This window comes from Enhydra lutris, unplaced genomic scaffold (assembly GCF_002288905.1).
Source record: "Enhydra lutris kenyoni isolate GAN:26980312 unplaced genomic scaffold, ASM228890v2 scaffoldscaffold22, whole genome shotgun sequence".
Classification (NCBI taxonomy): domain Eukaryota; kingdom Metazoa; phylum Chordata; class Mammalia; order Carnivora; family Mustelidae; genus Enhydra; species Enhydra lutris.
Genome location: NW_019154106.1, coordinates 3,165,784 through 3,186,059, shown reverse-complemented (window position 1 = coordinate 3,186,059; position 20,276 = coordinate 3,165,784). Strand labels below are relative to the sequence as shown.

The 20,276-nt window shown below is 58.8% G+C and overlaps 1 protein-coding gene across 3 annotated transcripts in view; it reads left to right on the top strand.

The window, feature by feature from the left end:
• Positions 1-20,276, top strand: part of LOC111149641 (cortactin) — a 31,441-nt gene that overhangs the window by 6,509 nt on the left and 4,656 nt on the right. The window contains exons 5-15 of one of the 3 annotated variants that reach the window (XM_022506834.1): positions 1,397-1,526; positions 5,046-5,156; positions 6,116-6,170; positions 6,918-7,028; positions 10,002-10,112; positions 10,615-10,725; positions 11,587-11,697; positions 13,156-13,211; positions 15,658-15,727; positions 17,363-17,511; positions 19,842-19,931. In XM_022506834.1, the coding sequence (XP_022362542.1) occupies positions 1,397-1,526; positions 5,046-5,156; positions 6,116-6,170; positions 6,918-7,028; positions 10,002-10,112; positions 10,615-10,725; positions 11,587-11,697; positions 13,156-13,211; positions 15,658-15,727; positions 17,363-17,511; positions 19,842-19,931 (1,105 nt within the window). The remainder of the gene's footprint in view (positions 1-1,396; positions 1,527-5,045; positions 5,157-6,115; positions 6,171-6,917; positions 7,029-10,001; positions 10,113-10,614; positions 10,726-11,586; positions 11,698-13,155; positions 13,212-15,657; positions 15,728-17,362; positions 17,512-19,841; positions 19,932-20,276) is intronic. The other 2 variants (XM_022506835.1, XM_022506837.1) reach the window with 2 other exon arrangements.

The window sequence follows — 20,276 nt, the reverse complement described above, 5'->3', positions numbered from 1 at the left end:
TCATGCCTTAGACCTGAAACACCGCCCCACCCCTGCCATGACTATTACAGTTTTACTCTTTTATCACGGGCCTTTGGGTCCTGGATTCTAAGCACTGTTCTCGCGAAAAGCCCAAAATAGGGGAACTGAGTGATCACTGTTGTAGGAGAACGTGGCCTTGGTCCCGACTCGACCCTGTCTTGACCTGTTCCCTCTCTGGGTGGTGTTTCCTTGTCAGGAAGTGTAGCTAAACCCGACTTTTAAAATGTGTTCAGACTTTTGCGTAGGCCGCACTGGCTTCAGAACGTCCCTCTCGCTCCCTGTCCGTGAAGGACTGTCCCTGCCCGGGTGACCCCTGGGACCCTTTGCATCATTGGTCCTGCTTGGCCCCACTGTCTCTCAGGAAGATGAGGCCCTTCTTGGCTGAGAGAGTCGGTAAATCATCCATAGAAGAGGATGCAGCCCGTGGTGTGGGCATTTTAGACACGAGTGTCCATTCCTCCCTGACTTGCTGGGCCCGCACCCTCCACAGAAGACCCAGGAGGACGTCGAGGGAGGTCCCCGGGCCTGCCAGGAGGGGAGCCAGCACTGTCGTGCGTCAGGCCGTCTCCCCAGTGCGTTAGGTCACCCGTTCTTCTCCTCGTTCTCTCTGTTCCCGTGGCTTTGAGACCTGTTGGCCATCGCCGGCATTCTCTGGTGGAGCAGCCTCCGGGATGGTTCCAGGGGCCCTGGGGTCCTTCCGGGGGTGAGGAGCAGTGTTCTTCCTCTTGCTCCTGAGGGGGGCGGGTTTGTGCCACTTGTGGTCTGATGGGGACAGCTGTAGATACTCCCTGACCTGCCAGGCTTTGACCACAGCTTGTGATCTGTTTGATGATCCCCAGTATTTTCTGGTAAAAAGTGGCTTTGGATGATAAATCTGAAAGTCTTTCATTTCACTTTTGAATATTTCCAAAGCTGGAGTATTTCAAGTAAAGGGACACTGTTGAAATGTTTTGCCTCACTGTCTTGGACCAGTGTCCTCAGTGTGTCTGGGGTAAGGGACTGCTGACTTTGTTTCCCCTTCTGCCTTGGGTGGTGTTCACAGAACTGCTTTTCCTGGTGCTGTTACCTGATGAAGCAGAACCTTTTCTCCGTTTGAGAGAAGGTCCACGTCTCGGGGTAGCTACTCGGGGGGTTTGGGATGCCTTGTAGGTGTGCACATTGGTTTCTTCTCCCCCTTAAGCTTAAGCTGCTGGAGCAGGTGGGCCGGCTGGCGGAGGAGTCAGGAAAGTGTGATGAAGTCTGGGACTTGGGGGGCCAGAGTCACGAGATCATAGGGGTACGAAGGTGACGTCTCTCGTCCTCGTGTGTCCTCCTTGAAGGCGAGGGTGTACTTCTGTTCCGTTGGTTTGCTTTCATTTCCTCTCTTCCCTTAAAGCATACACAAGCTGAGAGAGAACGTTTTTCAAGAACATCAGACCCTCAAGGAGAAGGAGCTTGAAACGGGACCGAAAGCCTCTCACGGCTATGGAGGGAAGTTCGGCGTGGAGCAGGACAGGATGGACAAGGTGAGGTGCGGCCGCTGCGTGTCTGTTCTCGGCTGGCACGTGGTCGGGCGAGAAGGGGCTCCGACCTCCTTGGGTTAAACGTTTGCAGTTGGTGTCTTGGAGCTGGGGTTTGCCCAGAAGTCATCCTCTGTTGGCTGACCTGACTCCCGCTCTTCAGAAGCTGCCGGAGGGTCTCACGGTTGCTGGGGTATGGGGACGCGTAGGGTGGCCTGCCCCGGGACCCAGACAGAGCCCAGAAGCCTCTTTACCGCCGGTGTTGCCGTGACCGCCACACGCCCTTCAGCTTGCTGCCTAACCCGGACCAGCCTGCTGACCGGGACCAAGTCTGGGGTTGCCCTGGTTTCACGCCACAGGCGAACGATGAGCCCCGTAGGTGTGCTGACATCTGTCGTGCGTGATGAACCGCACGTGGGAGTCTGGCGCTCCGTGAAACAAGGGCCAGGCAAGATCGCTCCATCTGAGAACAGTGGCCAAGCCTCTCCCGAGCTGTCACTGGTTGAGTTCAGGAACCTGGCGACATGGTGTCAGCCTTGTTGACTGAACGGATCAGGCTTTGTCAGCAGTTTGCGTCTTCTGTGTCCCGAGGGGGAGCTGGTGGTGCAGGAGAGGACAGAGCAGGGGCTGGTGTGTCGCAGGCTTCTCCCCTGAGACGGTTCTTCACATTCTCCAGACGTCCCTGTAGACGCGAGTTTCCCAGGCTCCTCAACGTGAGATTGCTGTGACCTGCTGGTGTCTGCCCACATCCTGTGTAGAGGGGAGGCCGTTGGCAGGGGGGAGGCTGTTGGCCGGGGGGAGGCCGTCGGCAGGGGCGTGTTCTGGTTCTGGTCTGTAATTCCAGACCTGCCTCCCCTCCCGTCCCCCTCCGCGCGCACGGATTGGATTCAGTTTCTGAGCGGACATGGAATGCCACCGCGGGGTCACAGTGTACCGTGCCACACCGTTTTACCACAGAGTGGGTGGGCAGGGGGGCCTATGGGCTCCCCAAACGAGGTCCGAACTTCGCCTAAGCTGGAGTTGGACCAAGTGTGAGCCGCAGGAAAGACACGGACACTTCCTGGTGTGACACTCATTCCTGGAGATGTCTGGACAGGGAAAGCGGGCAGCGGAATGATCTATGGATTTTTTTTTTAAGATTTTATTTATTTATTTGACAAAGAGACCGCAAGAGAGGGAACACAAGCAGGGGGAGTGGGAGACGGAGAAGCAGGGAGCCCGATGGGCTCGATCCCAGGACCCTGGTATCATGACCTGAGCCAAAGGCAGATGCATAACGACTGAGCCCCCCAGGCGCCTCTAATCTTCAGATTCTAAAGAAGAGCCTGGTGGCTTTTTGCAACGCAAACACACAACCACCACGTGCTCAGGCCAGTGAAAGAATCCGGTCGGTAGAAGCCTTTCCCACCCCGCACGAAGCCTGTGCGCATGGGGCTGTGGGCAGTTGGGAGAGAAATGAATGATTAGTTTGGGACCTGGGTCTGGGTTGGAAAGATGACACCCGGGGGAAAACAAGGTGTTAAGGAAGCTGGATGGCAGGAAGAACCTGGCGTTCACTTCTGGCTTCTCTGCTGCTGAGGGACTGCGCCTCCTGCCCGCTCAGCACCTTGGCCTCAGGCCTTTCTAGTTGAGAAGCTTCCCTAAGGAGTGTCCTCTTCCCCACTCTGGCCAGCCCGCAGCGCCCTTCCCCTGTGCCTTCTCCCTGTTGTCCTCTGTGCCCCAGAGGCTCTCTGGGGCCGGCGCCTGTCCTCACCTCGTGCCTGGCTGGCCGCCGTGAAGGTGCCCAGGGATGTCTTCTGAGTGCCTGGGTTGTACGTCCCTGGCCTACGTGCTAATCATCCCCAGATGGCTCAGGGCAGCCCCTTCGTGCCAGTGCAGCCTGTGGGGCCCCTTGAAGAGGAGCCGGGGGTGGGTGCTGATGGGGCTCGGGTTCCTCCGACCGTGCCTCGCCGCGCACTTCGGCGAGGTTGCTTGCGGCTCCGGGGGCACGGTTGAACCTGTTGTCAGAAAGAACGAAGATCCCCCAGCCCAGTCACTCTTACTTGTAACTTGTTCTCTCCAGACGTTGGAAAAAGCCCTAAGTCCTAAGGTCTCTGTTAACAGTTGAGGGCGATGCAGTAGAGACTTTCGGGAGTAAGACCCACCTCAGGCAGGCACGGATTGGCCAGAGGCATGTGGCCTGGGCCGTTGGGGCAGCCGCCAGCCCCTGTCTGCTCGGCTCTCGGGCCCCCGCCCTTCGCTCGGGGTCGAGCTGGCCACAGCCACACCCCGGGACCTGGAGTGTGCGTCCAGGCGGCGCCCTGCCCAGTGCTGAGCTCTAGTCACGAACATGACTTCGTCAACCGGGTAAATCTGTGTGGATAAAAAGGTTGAGAAAAATTGCCAAGCTGTCACTCTGGCTACGTTTTTAGGAAAGTCTTAAAACCTCTTTCACTTCTTCTGGTGCGATTCATGCTGGGGGACCCCTTCGGAAGGCTGCCCCTCCGGGCTGCTCTGTCAGCGCTTTCTGGCCAGGGACCCTGCAGGCCGCGGCATGTCCCGGAGCTTGTCTGTCAGTACTGAGGTTGAGCAGACTCGGGGTGCGGGCGGTGGTAGCGCAGCCCCGGAGCTTCCAGGAGGATGCTGCTCCTTCCCCTGGGATATGGCGAGAACGGACTCCTGAGTTGCCCACGGAGGGTCTGCGGTGGGGCTGACCCTGCTTTAGTTCAGCCTGAACCAGGGCATCCTGTGGAGCCCCACAGATGAGCGGCAGGTGATTGTGGGGTGCTTCCTGGGTGGTGTGACGGTCGGAGCTAGAAGGAGGGCTCAGATGTGCTGTCCCTGTGCTGTGTCCCGTGACCCCGCTGTCCATGGTCCTGTCCATTCTGGGGGCGGTGCTGGCGGTGCTCGGGGCTTGGTAGTAAATGTGTTCAGCTTTGCAGGCCGTGGGGTCTCGGGCAGTTTCCAGAACTTGGTGGCTGAGTCTCGGAAGTGGCCTCAGGATATAAGTGAGCAGATGTGGCCGTGTTCCAGAAGCTTTGTTTACAGAGCGCTGGCTGGTCGGTGTGGCCCAGAAGCCCAACTGATAGGGTCTGTAGCAAACGGCACGGTGGGCAGAGGGTGGCTGAGTCTGCCTCCTTCCCCGAGGGCCATGAAGGGACACGGTGGCAACTGCTCCTTGCCTGGACAGGGCGCTCGCTCGGTACTAGTGGCTGGACATGTGTCCTAACAGAAGCATGCTGTCTGCGGCTCTGTCCCTTAGAGTATTTTTGGTTCCTGGTCTCATGTCACACTTTAGTGGAGCAAGTGACTGTCGCCAGCAGTCTCCGTGGGCAGGCTGGATGTCGCAGGCCGGGTTTGGGGAGGAATTGACAGCAGGGTCCTTGCCTTGTCCCCGCTGCGTCCAGAGGTCCCACCTGGCAGGGTCTCAGGCAGCTCTGGGCACCCCCTCCGCCGGCGTTTGTGTGCGTTTTGGGGAGGAGCCCAGCCCGGGCTGTGAGGGCTGGCACAGCCAGCAGTCACTGCCCCCTCCGCGCCCCGTTGCAGTCGGCCGTCGGCCACGAGTACCAGTCGAAGCTCTCCAAGCACTGCTCCCAGGTGGACTCCGTTCGCGGCTTTGGAGGCAAGTTTGGTGTCCAGGTGGACAGAGTTGACCAGGTGAGTGGGGGACGTGGGAGCCAGCACGCGGCGATCGGGCCACTCTGTCCAGACCGTGGCGTCCACGGGACTGTCACCGTAGCACCAGGTGGCTCCGACTCCGCATTGCCAGGTGGGCGTCCTGAGGGCAGGATTCCTGGAAGAACCCCCAGCGCCCCCCACACCCCGGGCCTCGGAAATGGTTGGCTCGCTGGGCTGAGGACATGAGGACAGGAACCGTTCAGGATTGTTTTTGCTCTTGTGGGGGCAGTCCTCTGTGTTGCTGTCGCGTCATCAGATGGACCAGGAACAGCCTCACATTTGCCTGAGAATGTCCTGGGACCCTGTCATAGCCACCCACGCTGCATGGACGTCCCTGTGACACGGGAGAGCCCCGCCCCCAACCCCCGCACCCATTTCCAGAACTAAGGCCTGGCGTCCAGGTGTCACCCAGGCCTCGGCCTGTCCCCGATTCTCTGACTGAGCCCTGCCAGCATCTTTGCTCTCTGTCATAGCCCGGAGAGCCTGGGCTGTGGGCCCGCACCTCAGTCTGCATTCAGGCTTTGCTCCGTGAGCCGTGGGTCTGTGTTAACTGTAAAATGGGGTGATGGTGCCTGCCTGTCCCAGGGCTGTGGGTGCAGATCCCCCCCGCCCCCATTCTCACGCCTGATGTCCGTGTTACTCTCAGAAGAGCTCACGTGGAAAGCGAGGTCACGGCGGCAGTGGGAGTTGTCCCAGGCTGGCATCGGGCAGAAATCCACGAGCGGAACTTGCCCACGTGACCCAGTGCACGTTTCGTGGCCCGACACACGTCAGACACCTGAGCTTTAGGCTTTGGTTAGACCTGCACCTGGGTTAAGTAATCAGAGGTCAAAAAATAACATGGTTCATGTTTTTAAAAATGTCGTATGTGTTGTGGGTTCAGATGAACTGATTCGGAGGCATCTAAAAATCTGTGTCCCTTTCTTTGGTATCTGCAGTCTGCTGTCGGCTTCGAATACCAGGGCAAGACCGAGAAACACGCCTCGCAGAGAGGTAAGCCGCGCTGTGGACGGCCGGGCAGGAGGGAGCGGGGGAGGGCACTGTCACTGGAGGAGGTTTCCTGGGGACGGCCGTGATCCCTGAGTGTCCATGTCGTCATGGTGCCTCCCAGGCTGCGACAGAGGCTGCCTTCTCCCTTCTGAGCGGCGTTGTCCTGGGAGAGTTGGTCTCCGGCGTGGCTGGTGACGAGCTCACTGCCCCTAGCAGTGGGAACCGGAGCCCTCCGATCCCTAATGCTTTACTCCCCGCGTGGTCCTCACACGGCGCCCATGACCTTCGAGTCGTGCCGCCTCCTAAAGCCTCTTTCTGAAAGCGGAAGCACGTCCCTTTCTGCAAGTGCTTGATGCGGTCTTCACGCACGCGCGGGCTTACACCTGTGTCTTGCATGTCACCGGGCGGCCCGGGAGCGGGCGCGCTGTCCGTTTGGCCTGGCCTGGCCCGGACCGGACCTCCGCAGCCCCTTTGGGAAGGGGTGAGCCATGCGGCTCTCCGTGCTCCGGCGGCTCGTTTCCCAGCTGGGACCGCAGCTCTCGTGTGCTGTTCACGGGTGCCGGGGCAGCACTGGAGACGGAGTTGGGGTCACTCGTGGGTGATCCTGGGTGGGGAGTGTTTTAAGCTGTGCGCTTGATCTCTTGCCGAGTCCTGACTCTGACACATGTTTGTCTTGCTGGGTCGAAGAGCCAAAGTGACAGTTGAGGCTGTTACTGGGCTCCTCGACCGACCGCTGCGGTATCTCCGCAGACTACTCGAGCGGCTTCGGCGGCAAGTACGGCGTGCAGGCCGACCGCGTGGACAAGAGCGCCGTGGGCTTCGACTACCAGGGCAAGACGGAGAAGCACGAGTCGCAGAAAGGTAAGGCCAGCGCGGGGCCTGCCTCCCTCCCCCTCCGTCCCGCGCGCGCAGTGTCTGTCCGCCCCGGGGAATTTCCTCCTCCGTGCCGGCAGCTCGCGTGACCCTTGCACAGCCTTGTTTGCTGCACGCATGGGGACGCTCTTGTCCCACTCAGGTCAGCGTAGGGATTTGTCTGTGTCGACTGCTCTGTCCCCGTCGCGCGGAGAAGCTACAAGCATGGAACCATGCCTCCTTAGAACGTGAAATTGAGCTCATTTGCAATTTTTGAAGCCAAAAATCGACCACAGTGAATGTTCTTGTCCATTTGTCTCATCCCTAAGTGATCATTTAACACAAAGTTTCGAGAAATGGAACTGCCGGGTCAGAGGACGTTGACTTCAAAGTTCAGGAGGCAACCTCACATTGGCCTCACCCGCCGGCTGGTTTTTCCCTCCGTTGTTGGGGATCCTGCCCGGCGAGGGGTCTCCCCATGCGGCATTTACGGGTGCAGCCCCTCCCACGAAGGCCCTGGGAGCTCCCTTCTTCGCTTGGTTTTGTCTGGCTTGCATATTTAAATTTTTTTAAGGTTTTTTACTTTATTTATTTATTTATTTATAAAATATTTTATTTATTTGACAGACAGAGATCACAATTAGGCAGAGAGGCAGTCAGAGAGAGAGGAAGGGAAGCAGGCTTCCTGCTGAGCAGAGAGCCCGATGCGGGGCTCGATCCCAGGACCCTGGGATCATGACCTGAGCCGAAGGCAGAGGCTTTAACCCACTGAGCCACCCAGGCGCCCCAGGGTTTTTTTTTTTTTTTTTTTTTTTTAAAGTAATCTGTGTACCCAGTGTGGGGCTCGAGCTCACAACCCCAAGATCAGGAGCCCCATGCTCCACCAGCTGGGCACCCTTATACACTGAAATTGATAAACACAGTTTCCAACATGTAAAAACAGAGCTCACGTCTAATTTAAAAATTCTGATTTCTTTTTTCTAAGATTGATTGATTTATTTGAGAGAGTGACTGAGAGAGAGCATGAGTGGAGGGGGGACAGAGGGAGAGGGAGAAGCAGACTCCCCACTGAGCAGGGAGCCCAGCGTGGGGCTCCATCCCAGGAGCCTGAGATCATGACCTGAGCTGAGGCAGACAGTTAACTGACTGAGCCCCCCAGGCGCCCCTAAAAACCCAGATTCCTCTAAGAGACAGAAGTCCACACTGGAAGTGCTGCTGGCTGGGCATTCCCCAGGGAAGCAGCCGCAAGCCTGGGGGCAGCTGGGCCTCTGCCTTGCCATGGGCATCGCCGAGCACGCCCCGCAGGGTCACGTGCAGCTCAGCCTTCTCTGTCCGCTTGTCGCAGACCTGTGCTCTGCTGCTCAGTATGGCGCGCGGCCTGCGCATCGGGGCCCGCCCTGGGGTCCACTCGGTGCTCTTCAGACTTTCTCTGCCACAAACCCTTGAAGAAGAACAAAAACTGCTTCTGGGCAGTCGGGGAGCGGAGGCCAGAGCACGTGGGGGCAGACAGGCCTCTGCAGCCCAGGCCTTCCCCCGAGGGGCCAATTGCCGTGGTCTGCTCCGAGAGGGGTCCTGGGAGAGCCCTGCTTAAGTGTCGAGATGGGTGTGTCAGTGGCCTCGCTGTGGCGTAGAAGGGATGCTTCTGGGAGACGCTCTGTGTGTGTCCTCATCTTGCTGGCTCTTGTTGAGGCAGCGGAGCGACCCCATGAGAGCTGCTGGCTTGGTGGCTCCTCTCATGCCTAGGAGATTTTTATAGCACGTGTCTGTCTGCCTGTTTTTTTTTTTGTTTTTTGTTTTTTTTTTTTTAACTTAAATTCAGTCAGTTGACACACGGTGTTTTGCCGGTTTCAGAGGCAGAGCTCAGGGATTTATCGATCGCCTGTCACGCCAGTGCTCATTCCGTCTCCTGCCCTCCCCAGTGCCCCTCAGCAGTCACTCCAGCCCTCCACCCGCCTCCCCTCCAGCAGCCCTTGGTTTGTTTCCGAGTTAAGAGTCCGTTATGATTCGTCTCCCTCTGTGATCTTGTCTTTATTTTTCCCTCCCTTCCCTGGTGCTTCTCTGTTTCGTTTCTTAAAATCCACATATGAGTGAGATCACATAATTGTCTTTCTCTGATCTAACTTCACTGAGCACGATACCCTCTAGTTCCACGCACATCATTGCAGACGGCAAGATCGCGTTCCTTTCGATGGCTGCGTAGTATTCCATTGTGTATATTGACCACATCTTTACCGTTCATTAGTCGATGGGCCTCTGGGCTCTTTCTTTTTCTTTCTTTTTTTTTTTTTTTAAAGATTTTATTTATTTGACAGACAGAGATCACAAGTAGGCAGAGAGGCAGGCAGAGAGAGAGGAGGAAGCAGGCTCCCCGCTGAGCAGAGAACCCGATATGGGGCTCGATCCCAGGACCCCGGGACCATGACCCGAGCCGAAGGCAGAGGCTTTAACCCACTGAGCCACCCAGGCTCCCCTGGGCTCTTTCCACAGTTCGGCGATTGTGGACATTGCTGCTGTGAACGTTGGGGTGCACGTGCCCCTTTTTCTCACTATCTCTTAATCTTTGCACTAAGTACCCAGTAGTGTGATTGCTGGGTCATAGGGCAGCTCTATTTTTAGCTTCTCGGGGAGCCTCCGTACTGTTTTCCAGAGTGACTGCGCCAGCTCGCATTCCCGCCAGCAGCACAAGAGGGCTCCCCCTTCTCCACTTCCTCGCCCACATCTAACACGCTCATTTTGTGATCTCCTTCGGAATGGAGGAGAGATACGACTGTTGTTACAGTCTGTTGTCCTTGCTACTGTTCACGTTTCTGTTACGTACACAAGTAATGCTCTCCAGCGTCTCCCGTGTTAGTGACCTTACAGTGCGCCTGAAAGACTTTCGGCTTGTGTTGTGTTGTTTTAAACTGGGTGAAAGGAGTACTTTCTCAGATCGGCTCGCTGATTGTGTTGCTGGCTTGTGAACAGTACCTTTCTCGTGTGCAGATTACTCCAAGGGCTTCGGCGGCAAGTATGGTATCGACAAGGACAAGGTGGACAAGAGCGCCGTGGGCTTCGAGTACCAGGGCAAGACGGAGAAGCACGAGTCGCAGAAAGGTGCGTCCCATTTTCTCTTCTCTCGCCGGCAGCTGGTGGCCTGATGAGGGTGGCCAGAACAGAGGGGGACAGCGTCACGGGGAGGGAACCCCTGAAGTTAGATGCCTCTTTGTAATTCAGTCCTGCACCTGGAAATAGCGGGTCCCCAGCACAGCTGTTAAATGAGGAAACCATATCCTGACACATCTTCAGCCCTGGCACCCCAGTCGCTGCCTGTGATAACGGCTGCGTGTCGCGCGTCTGGGTTGTAAACGGGGAGGCGTGGCGGCTCGCTGGGGCTGCTTTGGGTCGCGTGTCTTGGAACTTGGTATGCGGGGTCCTCTGTGTGCTCCCAGTGCCGAGAGTACAGGTCAGGCTGCTTTCCAGACGCTCTCGAGGAGGCTCTCTTCCTGCGGGAGGAGCGAGCATGGGTGTAGCAGGTTGTGTGTGTCTGCCTGTACCGGGAACTCGCTGCCCGTGCTCCCTGCTGACACCAGACCGTGGTCTTTTCTTGTGTGTGTAGACTATGTGAAAGGGTTTGGAGGAAAATTCGGTGTACAGACAGACAGACAAGACAAATGTGCTCTTGGCTGGGATCACCAGGAGAAATTGCAGCTGCACGAATCCCAAAAAGGTAACGTTTATTATGCTGGCTCCTACTTGAGAACATTCCAGAAGTTAGTTTGTTTCCGTCCACAGGTCCGCCATTGTGCTGTGTTCTTGCTACATTTCTGTCGTGTGTCCTTTTCTCTCCACTGTTTGGGGTTGTCCTCTGCCTGCCACGTTTTTGAAAACCTCCCCAGCTAGTGTAGTGATGAGCCCTCCTCCCCTGGGAGCTGCTATGATAAGGGGGCGCCGTGCCCACCTGTGCTCCTGGAGCATCCTGGGAATGCTGTTTCCTGCCCGTGTGCGCAGTCCCACTGACCAGGTGTGCCGCGGCCGCTGCCTGCGCCCAACAGCGCGTTCCCGTCAGGACAAGCACCGTCCCTGGGACTCAGGCTGTGGGCTGGGGTGTAGCCCTGCCATGTGTGCCCCGGCCTTGCACCCGCCCTTGCAGCCAGCACACGTGAAAGGGGGGCCGACCTGCGGGGCCCTGTGGTACTTGTGCACAGTGTGTCTCTGCCTTACACGCACAGAGATGCACTCTCGGGTCCGCAGCGCAGGTAGGACCCCAGAAGGAGACCTCAGAGCATGGAGTGCTTTTCTGGAATGATTTCATTTGCAGTTCCTAACCTCTCTTCAGACCCGGGCTGAGGTGTCACGACTTTCAGTGTGTCCTGTGGCCTCAACGCTGACTCGGGCCTGTGTGTGAGCCCGGGAGCTGGCTCCGGCCCCAGGCTCCATGGAGCTCTGCCTTTAGTACCTGTGCTGCCAAAGCGAGCACAAGCTCTGCGTTCTCCAGAGGACGTGTGTGATGCCTGCACTTGCTGATACGATCCTAACCAGACTGTGTTTCCTCTCTCGGTTTTCCCCACTGTTGCTTGTGGATTTTCAGATTATAAGGCTGGTTTCGGAGGCAGATTTGGTGTTCAGTCCGAGAGGCAGGACTCCTGTGCTGTGGGGTTTGATTACAAGGAGAGACTGGCCAAGCACGAGTCCCAGCAAGGCATAGTCGCTCACCAGCCCCACCCCCCCTCCCCCCCTCCAGTGCAGCCGCCTCTAGCACGGACTTCAGGGGCTCAGCCTTCCGAGTTAGCCGCTGGCAGGGGCACATGGCTGTTTTCAGCCCGGTTTGGGGCTGGGGTGATTCCGACTTGCAGCCCTTTCTGCCCCTGCCCTTTAGAACTTGCGTCTGGTAAGAGGAGTTGTTCTTAGGGTAACGTCCTCCTAACCCTGTAACATGACGAGGGGTGGGGTGGGCTGTCTTTGATCTCCCAGGAGATCCTGCCGCTGACCGTGACCTCTTGGAGTCACCCAAGTAGCTGTTTGGTTCGCCTGGCCCCGAGCCTTCGTGTTCTGTGTGGTCTCTGTGTTTCCCTTGTGGTGGTGTCCTTGGCTGGGGTGGGGATATTGTCTTTTTGTTTTTGCGTTTTGGTGACACCATCTACGCGTGACTTTTTGCACAGAACCACTGATACGTGCTCAAAACGGGGAAGAAACGAAATTTCTAGATGTAGGTATTAGGACTCTGGCCAGCGTGTTTTCTTTAATGACCGTTCAGTCTTTTTTTTTTTTAAAGATTTTATTTATTTATTTGACAGAGATCACAAGTAGGCAGAGGCAGGCAGAGAGTGGGGGGAGGCAGGCACCCCACCCAGCAGAGAACCCGATGCGGGGCTCAATCCCAGGACTCTGAGATCATGACCTGAACCGAAGTCAGAGGCTTTAACCCACTGAGCCACCCAGGTGCCGCTAATGACCGTTCAATCTTTAACCGAGTTGTTAGAACGGGGAGTGCGGCTGGGAAAGGAGTGATGGCCTGAGATCTGGGGGCGAAGCTCAGGTGTCCGGTGCCAGGGTCCCGGCGGGGTGGGAGCACGCACTTGGGTTCATCCTGGAGATGGCATGGGGACAGCCTCAGGTCTCCATGGCAGCGCTGCGTGATGCCATGACTGCCCTGTAGACCTGTGTCGCTGGGACATAAGTCTTTGACCAGTAGAATTCCCCCATGGAGTTATTTTTGCTTTTGAAAAAGCGAGAGAAGCCCACGGTTGAGCTTCCTTTTAGCGCTCACAGAGCAGGATACAGGAAGGGCCGCGGCTGGTCAGCCGTTGCTGGGCGGAAGACTGTGCTCTTGAAGCGGTGCCCCCTACCCCCCCGGCCCGCGCTGTGGCCTCCTCGCCCTCACTGCCTGCCCGCCCGCCCGCACCTGGCACCCTTTCCGTCCCTCGGGAGAATGCGGGAAAGCATGCACACGCCTCTTCTCTGCCTCCCACCTGCCTGCCTCCCGAACACCAGTGGTAGAATCCAGACTCGCCTTGCAAGTAAAGGCACATCGTTGGTGGCTCTTTCTTTCTGCGCTGGGTGCATTTTCCTGGGCTGTTTCTGGGTCTGCATGGCTCTGGTGGTGTCGCCGTGCTGCTCCTCGACCCGCAAGTAAGCCTTGTGTTGCGCCTCCTTTCAGACTACTCCAAAGGATTCGGCGGAAAATACGGGGTGCAGAAGGACCGCATGGATAAGGTGAGTGTTTCCGACCCAGGGCTGTCTTCTGCGGACAGTTCGGGAATTGACGGAGGTCCTGCTGGGTGTTGCTCTGGGGATGGTCTCTGGTGGGTGGGGGTTCCCACGTTCGGAAGGACAGACCCTTGAGTGCTGCTGCCCATGTTTCAGGCCTCACCTCGCTTGTTGGGGGTGTCCTGTCCAGGGCCGCGCATGGCCGCGCTGTGAGGCAGATACCGTCCCTGCCCGTTTGGTAGTCGGTGTGTGGCTGGGCCACTGTCAGAACCTGGACACGAGATTCTAGGCCAACGAGACTGACAGCCCAAGAGCGTGTCGCTCTCTGAATTCATCTTAGTAGGAAACCACTTTGGGAACCAGGTTCCTTGGTCGCACGGGCCATGGTAGAAGAGCCCGTTGGCCACGTGTGGGTGCTGGCTGCCACGTTGGGGCCTCCAGATCTGGAACGTCTATGTTGCTGTGGAAGGCCTGTGGCCCAGTGTTCGTCTACAGCCAGAGCCTAAGTGCTGGGCCACCTCTTACAGCGGCCTCCCTGGGATACCCCTGTTCCTCTAGCCAGGGTTTTTGTCCCTTCTGCTGGCTTCAGAGTCTCGGTGGGTCAGTCTTAAGCATGTTTCGGGTGGCTGTTCTCGTTTACGGCCCGACTACATCAGCAGGGTGAACTTAGGAGCTGCCCGCTGGGGACGGGGAGCAGCTGTGTCCTCTCAGGTCCACTGAACAAAGGCAGGCCTTTCTGCCCAGTCCTGTGCCTGGCCCCTGGTCACCAGTGGCAGGGCTGGTCCTCCTTCAGTCTTGCTCCATCAGGCTCAGAGCTGGCCACTTGGATGTTATCACCCTGGGGGACCCTTCACGTGACTGTGTGGGACCTGGCAGCAAGTGGCAGGGGCACAGCCTTGGAAAGAAGGTGTAGGAACTACCCATTTTCCAGTAAACGTGTGCAAGGGGTTCAGAACCAGGCGGTGACATGAGGCTGTCGCCGAGAGAGGTGGGCCCCATGGGACTTGGGTCTGCAGCGGTCCCTGGGGTAGTGGAAGCGGTGAGAGCTGTCCCGCGTCCTGGGCCAGGGGACAGGGAGCTGTGTCCATGTGGGGGAGTAGCAGCAGAGGGAGAGGGTTCTGGTCCGGAAGGAGGAGGGGGGCGCGGTGTTGGGGAGACAGCACAGCTGGGACAAAAGCCCCCAGGGAGGTGGCAGAGACAATCCCGAGCGGCGCTGGAGAACCGGCTGGACGAGGCTGTCACCCTGGGAGCTGCAGGGTAGGGTGAGGGACGGGCATTGGAGACCTTTCTAGAAAGAGGTGTGGCAGACGTGGGCAGTTTTTGGGGGGGCACCTGGAAGGGGCAGAGAGTTTGGCCAGGGCAGCCCAGCAGCTGCACCTGGAGGAGAGGTGGGCATGGCTCGGTGACCCCTGGGTGCGCAGGTGCCTGACTGGATGCCGCTGGGTTGAAAGGGCAGGTGGTGACGGGGGAGGGGAGCTGGGTTGTGTCCCTGTGCCGCCGGCGTTGCACCCCGCAGAGCAGCCACTCTCCCTCAGCCTCGCGTGGCCGTGACCTTCAGCTGCTCACTTCCTGCGGGCCCCTGTCCTCGCTCGTGTGTCAGAAGCAGCTATGTCCTGAGCCCCAGAAGTGTTCCTCCAGGAGGTGTTTATGGGGAAACCGAGGACAGCCGGGGTGCCGGGGGCCTGTCCGTATGCGTCTGAGTCCGGCTCTGGCTGGGCGGTCATCACTGTCACTGCGCTGTGACGGAGTGGGGGCCTCTGCAGTCGGAAGGCTGGGACCTCGCGCATTGGGGACTGGATGACGAGGCCCCGCGAGGCTCCGGTGTGGCCCAGGGCGCCGTCCCTGGCAGAGCAGAGGCTCGGGGTCCCCGCCAATATGCAGGCCTCCCTCGGGGGCCCGGGAGGGTGGGGGGCTTGAGAAGAGCCCATAGTCAGGTTATTGGCACTGACGCCGATGTGTTTGCGGGGTTGGGGGGTGCTTGTTGACTGTTTTCAGAGCGGTTTCAGCAAACACGGGCAGAGCGACAGGCTCTGGTACACCCCTGCTTTCCCTCATGCACAGCCCCTCCCACTGCCAGTTACTAGCTCTCCCGATCCCCCACCGCTGCCGCTCCCCGGGGACACGCGCTCGTACTGCCCACGAGCCTGCACGCACACGTGCTCGTTGCCCAGAGTCCTTGGCTGACATTGGGGTTTGCCCCGGCCTTGCATATCGCATGGGTTTGGGCAGATGCAGGACGCCACGTCCGGTCCCGTGTGGTGTCACACAGGGTCATCTTCCCGCCTGGACACCATCGTGTCCTCCAGGAGGTGGGCGTGAGACCGCTGGGCGCCCCCGGTGGTGCTTTCAGGAGCTGCAGGGCTGGCCCCGACCTTGGGGCGAGGTAGAAGCCCTGGCGGGCTGGAGGGGGCAGGAGAGTGCTCCCCTGATTTTCCCACTTCTGTCTCCATAGAACGCTTCCACGTTCGACGACGTTGCCCAGGTGGCCCCAGCGTATCAGAAGACCGTCCCCGTCGAGGCGGGTAAGTCGTGGCTGGCCCCGGTGCCGCGGTGTTCCCGTCGTGGGCACCGTGTAGGCTAGGAGCGCTGGCGAGCGCCCTGGTCCTACTCACGGCGGGGAAGGGGTTCCTGCATGTCCCCGCAGCCTGTGGCCGCGCTCTGCCACTGGGGGTTTTCTGTGGGGGGGGGCACCTTCCAGAGCAGAGCTGGGCCAGCCACCCATCTGCAAGGGCCCCCCTCACAGCCAGGGACCAGGTTCTGGGAGGTTGTAGTGCCTGCAGGGCCCCCTCCCACCCCGGCTGGCCAGTGAGGCCGGCGAGCCGCGGCTGTGAGGAGCGTGGTGCTTGCTTGCGCAGAAGCTGAAGTAGACGCTCTCGCCCTTTCCCTCTGTGGGTCGTGCACCCGGCTGCCGCCGCCGGCCCTCAGAGCTGGCCGCCGCCAGGGAAGGTGCCATCTACCTGCTCTGGCCACGTGGGCCACACCCTGAGGAGGATCACTGAGTTGGAGAAAACGTGTAGAAAGTGCTAAGTGGAGGAGAGGCAGAGCGTCCCCGTTGTTTCCTGTGGACACCCTGGGTCAGCAGTTCCCAGACCTGGGGGTCTCGGGACTCTCTACCCCTCTACGCTCACAGGGACTGTTGGTGGGCCTTGTGTCTCTTGATCTTGGCTGTAGTGGGATTGAGACACAGGAATTTCAGATTTCGCTTATTCACTTAAAAACGAAACATCCCATGTTGACATCGGAATACTTTTTTTTTTTTAAAGATTTTATTTATTTATTTGACAGACCACAAGTAGGCAGAGAGGTGGGCGGCGAGATGGGGGGAACAGGCCCCCTGTTGAGCAGAGAGCCCGATGCGGGGCTCGATCCCAGGAGCCTGGGATCATGACCTGAGCCAAAAGCAGAGGCTTTAACCCACTGAACCACCCAGGCGCCCCGACATCATAATACTTTTTATGGAAAAAATAACCAAATTTTTGAAGCAAAACCTGTGCCAAAGTGTGGCATTGCTTTGTGTCTTACCAGAGTCCTTACATGAACCTGGGGGGTGTCATGCTCAGAGTAGATACAGGGTTTCCACAATTCTGAATTTTTCTTGGAAGCTTGAGTTTTCCTATTGACGAGAGATAGACTGAGTTGATTTATCTTAGAGAGAAAGCCTGCCAGGTGCACAAGACACACTCCCGTACCTCGTCCGTTATGTCAGAGCGAAACGATGCTCCGTGAAGGGTCCATAAGCTCAGCAAACGAATGGTTTTGCCTGAGACCCTGCCAAGACGTGGTCTGCAGCCCTTCCCCCGCCAAGGAGATGCGCTCGGGGCTTGAGATTTACAGAACAGCAGTGGTCTGCGGAGTCGTCAGGCCCCGTCCTCAGGGAAAACGTTTTGGTCCCCTCCTGAGTGTGTGCTGCCAAAGAACCCAGCGCCGTTTGAAATAGGAAATACTCCCGACGCCAGGCTTGCACCCTCCGGCAGGCCCCTAGAACGTCCGGGAGACGGCGCGGAGGCTGGCCTGGGACGGGTGGGCTGAGCCGGCCACTGGGGGACACCTGCGTGTGATGCCAGGTCCCGCGTGGCGGGCCACCCTGGCTCGGGGCTGGGGTCGGGGGTCACGCTGCCGCTCTGACGCCCAGCATGCATCTCTCCTCCCCTCTGTAGTGAACAGCAGAACAAGCAACATCAGAGCAAATTTCGAAAACCTGGCGAAGGAGAAGGAGCAGGAGGACCGGCGGAAGGCGGAAGCCGAGAGGGCCCAGAGGATGGCAAAGGAGAGACAGGAGCAGGAGGAGGCCCGGAGGCAGCTGCACGTGAGTGTGCCTTCCTGGGCCCCGTGGTCCGGAAGCTTCTCTATGGAAAACGTTCAGAACCCTCGTTTGAGGCTCTGCTCTTCGGAGCTGTGCCCTCAGCCACACACAAGGCGGGCGGAGCCTTTGATGGCCAGGTCCTAGCCGGTCAGCCATGCTGCTCCCGTGCCCGCCGCCCCTGCAGAGCCCCGGACCCCACGTGGTCCTGGCAGTCTCTGTTCTGACCCATGGCCCTCTGGAAGCCCCTTCCTCCTGGGGAGGAGGCTAAGAATACAGAGGGACTCCTTGTGAAGGAGCAGAGCCGCTCTCTGCTTTCTCTCTCAACTCTCTTCTATTTGTACCTGCGTCTGCTGTGTGTGCGCGTCTTTGTTCTGCTGTCGGAGCCGGGAGGAGATTGGGAGCGTTTCTGGGCCTGTTTCTTCCTCCGCCTTCTCCACATGGCCTGCATGTCGGTGGCTATGGTCCCCATGTTAGCAGCGGCCAGCCTGGCAGCCTGAGCCCAGCCGCTCCCTGTGCTGTGGCCTTGCGCTCTCCTGTGGAGCGGAGACGGGGAGCTCACCACCTCTCTCTCTCAGGTAGTTATGAGGCGGAGTCCTAGATAAAGCCTGTGATGTTCTTTCATAAACCGGAAAGCTTTGTTGCACTCTGTAGATGTCTCCTCCCCAAAATCAGTAGTTGGGGCTCAGAGAACCCCCATCGAGAGGGAACAGAGGGTTGAGGAAATGAACGTGCTGTGAGCACCAGAGAGACGAATTAAATAGAATCTGAGGGTTGTTCCATCGCAGGCAGAATAAGAACAAGATTGTGTAATTGCTTCTTGTTTCTGTTCCAGGATTGCTAGAAACGTTTGCAGTCAAATGCTCTACCACTGAGCTGTACCCCCAGTCGCTAGAACTTCTGAATTAGGGGGGTTGCAGGTTAGGTTTTCATGGTTGTCCAGCTCATGGATACACACGCTGTAGGGCTGTTGGTAGTGGTTTCATCGAGTAATGACTGCTTTCCTCATTTTAAGCCTGCACGTTGGGACCGCTGAGCCTCATCGGCATCTGGACGGCTCAGCACGAGCGGGTGGCTTGCGGACGGCTGTCGCCGTGGTTCTGTGTGGCATCTTTGTTTTGCCTTGTCTTGCTGTCCCTTCTGCCGTCCTGTCCTCTGCTTCGAGCCACTGCCCCTCGCCTCTGCTGGTCCTGGGGAGCCGCTCGGACTCCAGAATCCTCTGGGCCATAGGACATTCCCATCGGCAGGCGGGCAAGACTTCACGAATCCACACGCACTGGACTCTCGGGTTGTGCTGGCTCGCGGTGACAAGTTATTGTCTGCGGCCAGTGGCTGTGAGAGGGGCCGTCACAGACCCTCCCCATGGCAGCTCAGGTGTGAAGGGCAGCTCTGTGTCTGGCCGGGCCTGCAGAGCCCACCCAGACACGCCCCCTCCACGGGAACACCCACCCCCAGCCCGGGCGGCTCCAGGCAGCGTGGGAACCTGACTGTCCGGCTGGCGGCAGGGCGGAGGCCAGGGAGGGTTCTGTTCCTGCTTCTGCTGCTTCCTGGCACCGGCCCTCTTGGTCCTCTGTCTCTTCTGCTGTGATATCAGGCTGTCCGCATAGGTTTCCTGGGGCTGCCATCCCACACGATCCCAGACTCTGCCTCGGAGCAGCACACGTGGACCCTCTCTCAGCTCTGGAGGCTGCGAGGAGACCCATTTCCTGGCCTTTTCCAGCTTCTAGAGACACCCGCGTTCTTGGCCCGGGGCCCCTTCCCGGCCTCTGCTTCCGTGGTGACCCTTTCTGATGGGTCTCCCACATGTCTGCGTCCCTCTTGGTGGGAAGGACCCTGTGGTTACATCGGGCCCGCCCCGGGATCCCGGCATTGTCTCCCACCTCCGTCCCCAACTGCTTCCATCCTCTGTCCCTTTGGCCTGCGAGGTCGCCTCTTCCCAGGATCTGGGGACTGGGGTGCCTGCGTCTCTGAGATGCCGGCCCCCACTCTGGCCCCCAAAGATTCCCGTCTGTCCCGCGTGCTTGTAGGTCTGTAGAATCTAAGTTCTGGAGCGACAGCCCAGAGGCTCGAGGCCCTCTTCTGGTCACCTGTGTGAGGTCTGGGCCAGGCACGGGGCGGCCGCCTGCCTGCACCCTGTGCTTTACATGGTGACAGCAGGAGGACTGGGGGCCCCTTAGGTCCTGTGTGTTGATGATGTGAGATCTTCAGTGCACCTTGTGCTAGAGTCTCCGTGCTTAGTCCTCCCCGTGTTCCGCTCTGGTGGTGAGCACGCGGTGGCGTGACCCTGGGTGGACCTTTCTCTGGTCGCCTGACCGCCCCTTGCCTTTCGATTCCAGGAGCAGGCCCGGGCCCAGAAGCCGACGCCCCCAGCCTCCCCGACTCCTCAGCCGGCTCAGGAGAGGCCGCCCCCAAGCCCCGTCTACGAGGTTGGTGTTCTCGCTCAGCGTGCAGATGAGTCTGACCCCCCAAAGACACCCTTCCCGGGTCGATGGGACTGTGCATGGGGTCCCCTACCCCGCTCTGCTTGATGCCCCATCCAAGGGGACGGCCCTTGTGAGTGCTGGGGGGCCCGTGCTGGCACATCCAGCCTCTCCCCATGTGTGTGGCCGCCCCCGCTGGCCTTCCTGGCCCAGCCTGCTCCGTCCCGGGCAGCTGTCCTGATGCCGCGTAGACGATTTCTAGTCTTCGTCTCGCTCGATGCCGCGTAGACGATTTCTAGTCTTCGTCTCGCTCGATGCCGCGTAGACGATTTCTAGTCTTCGTCTCGCTCG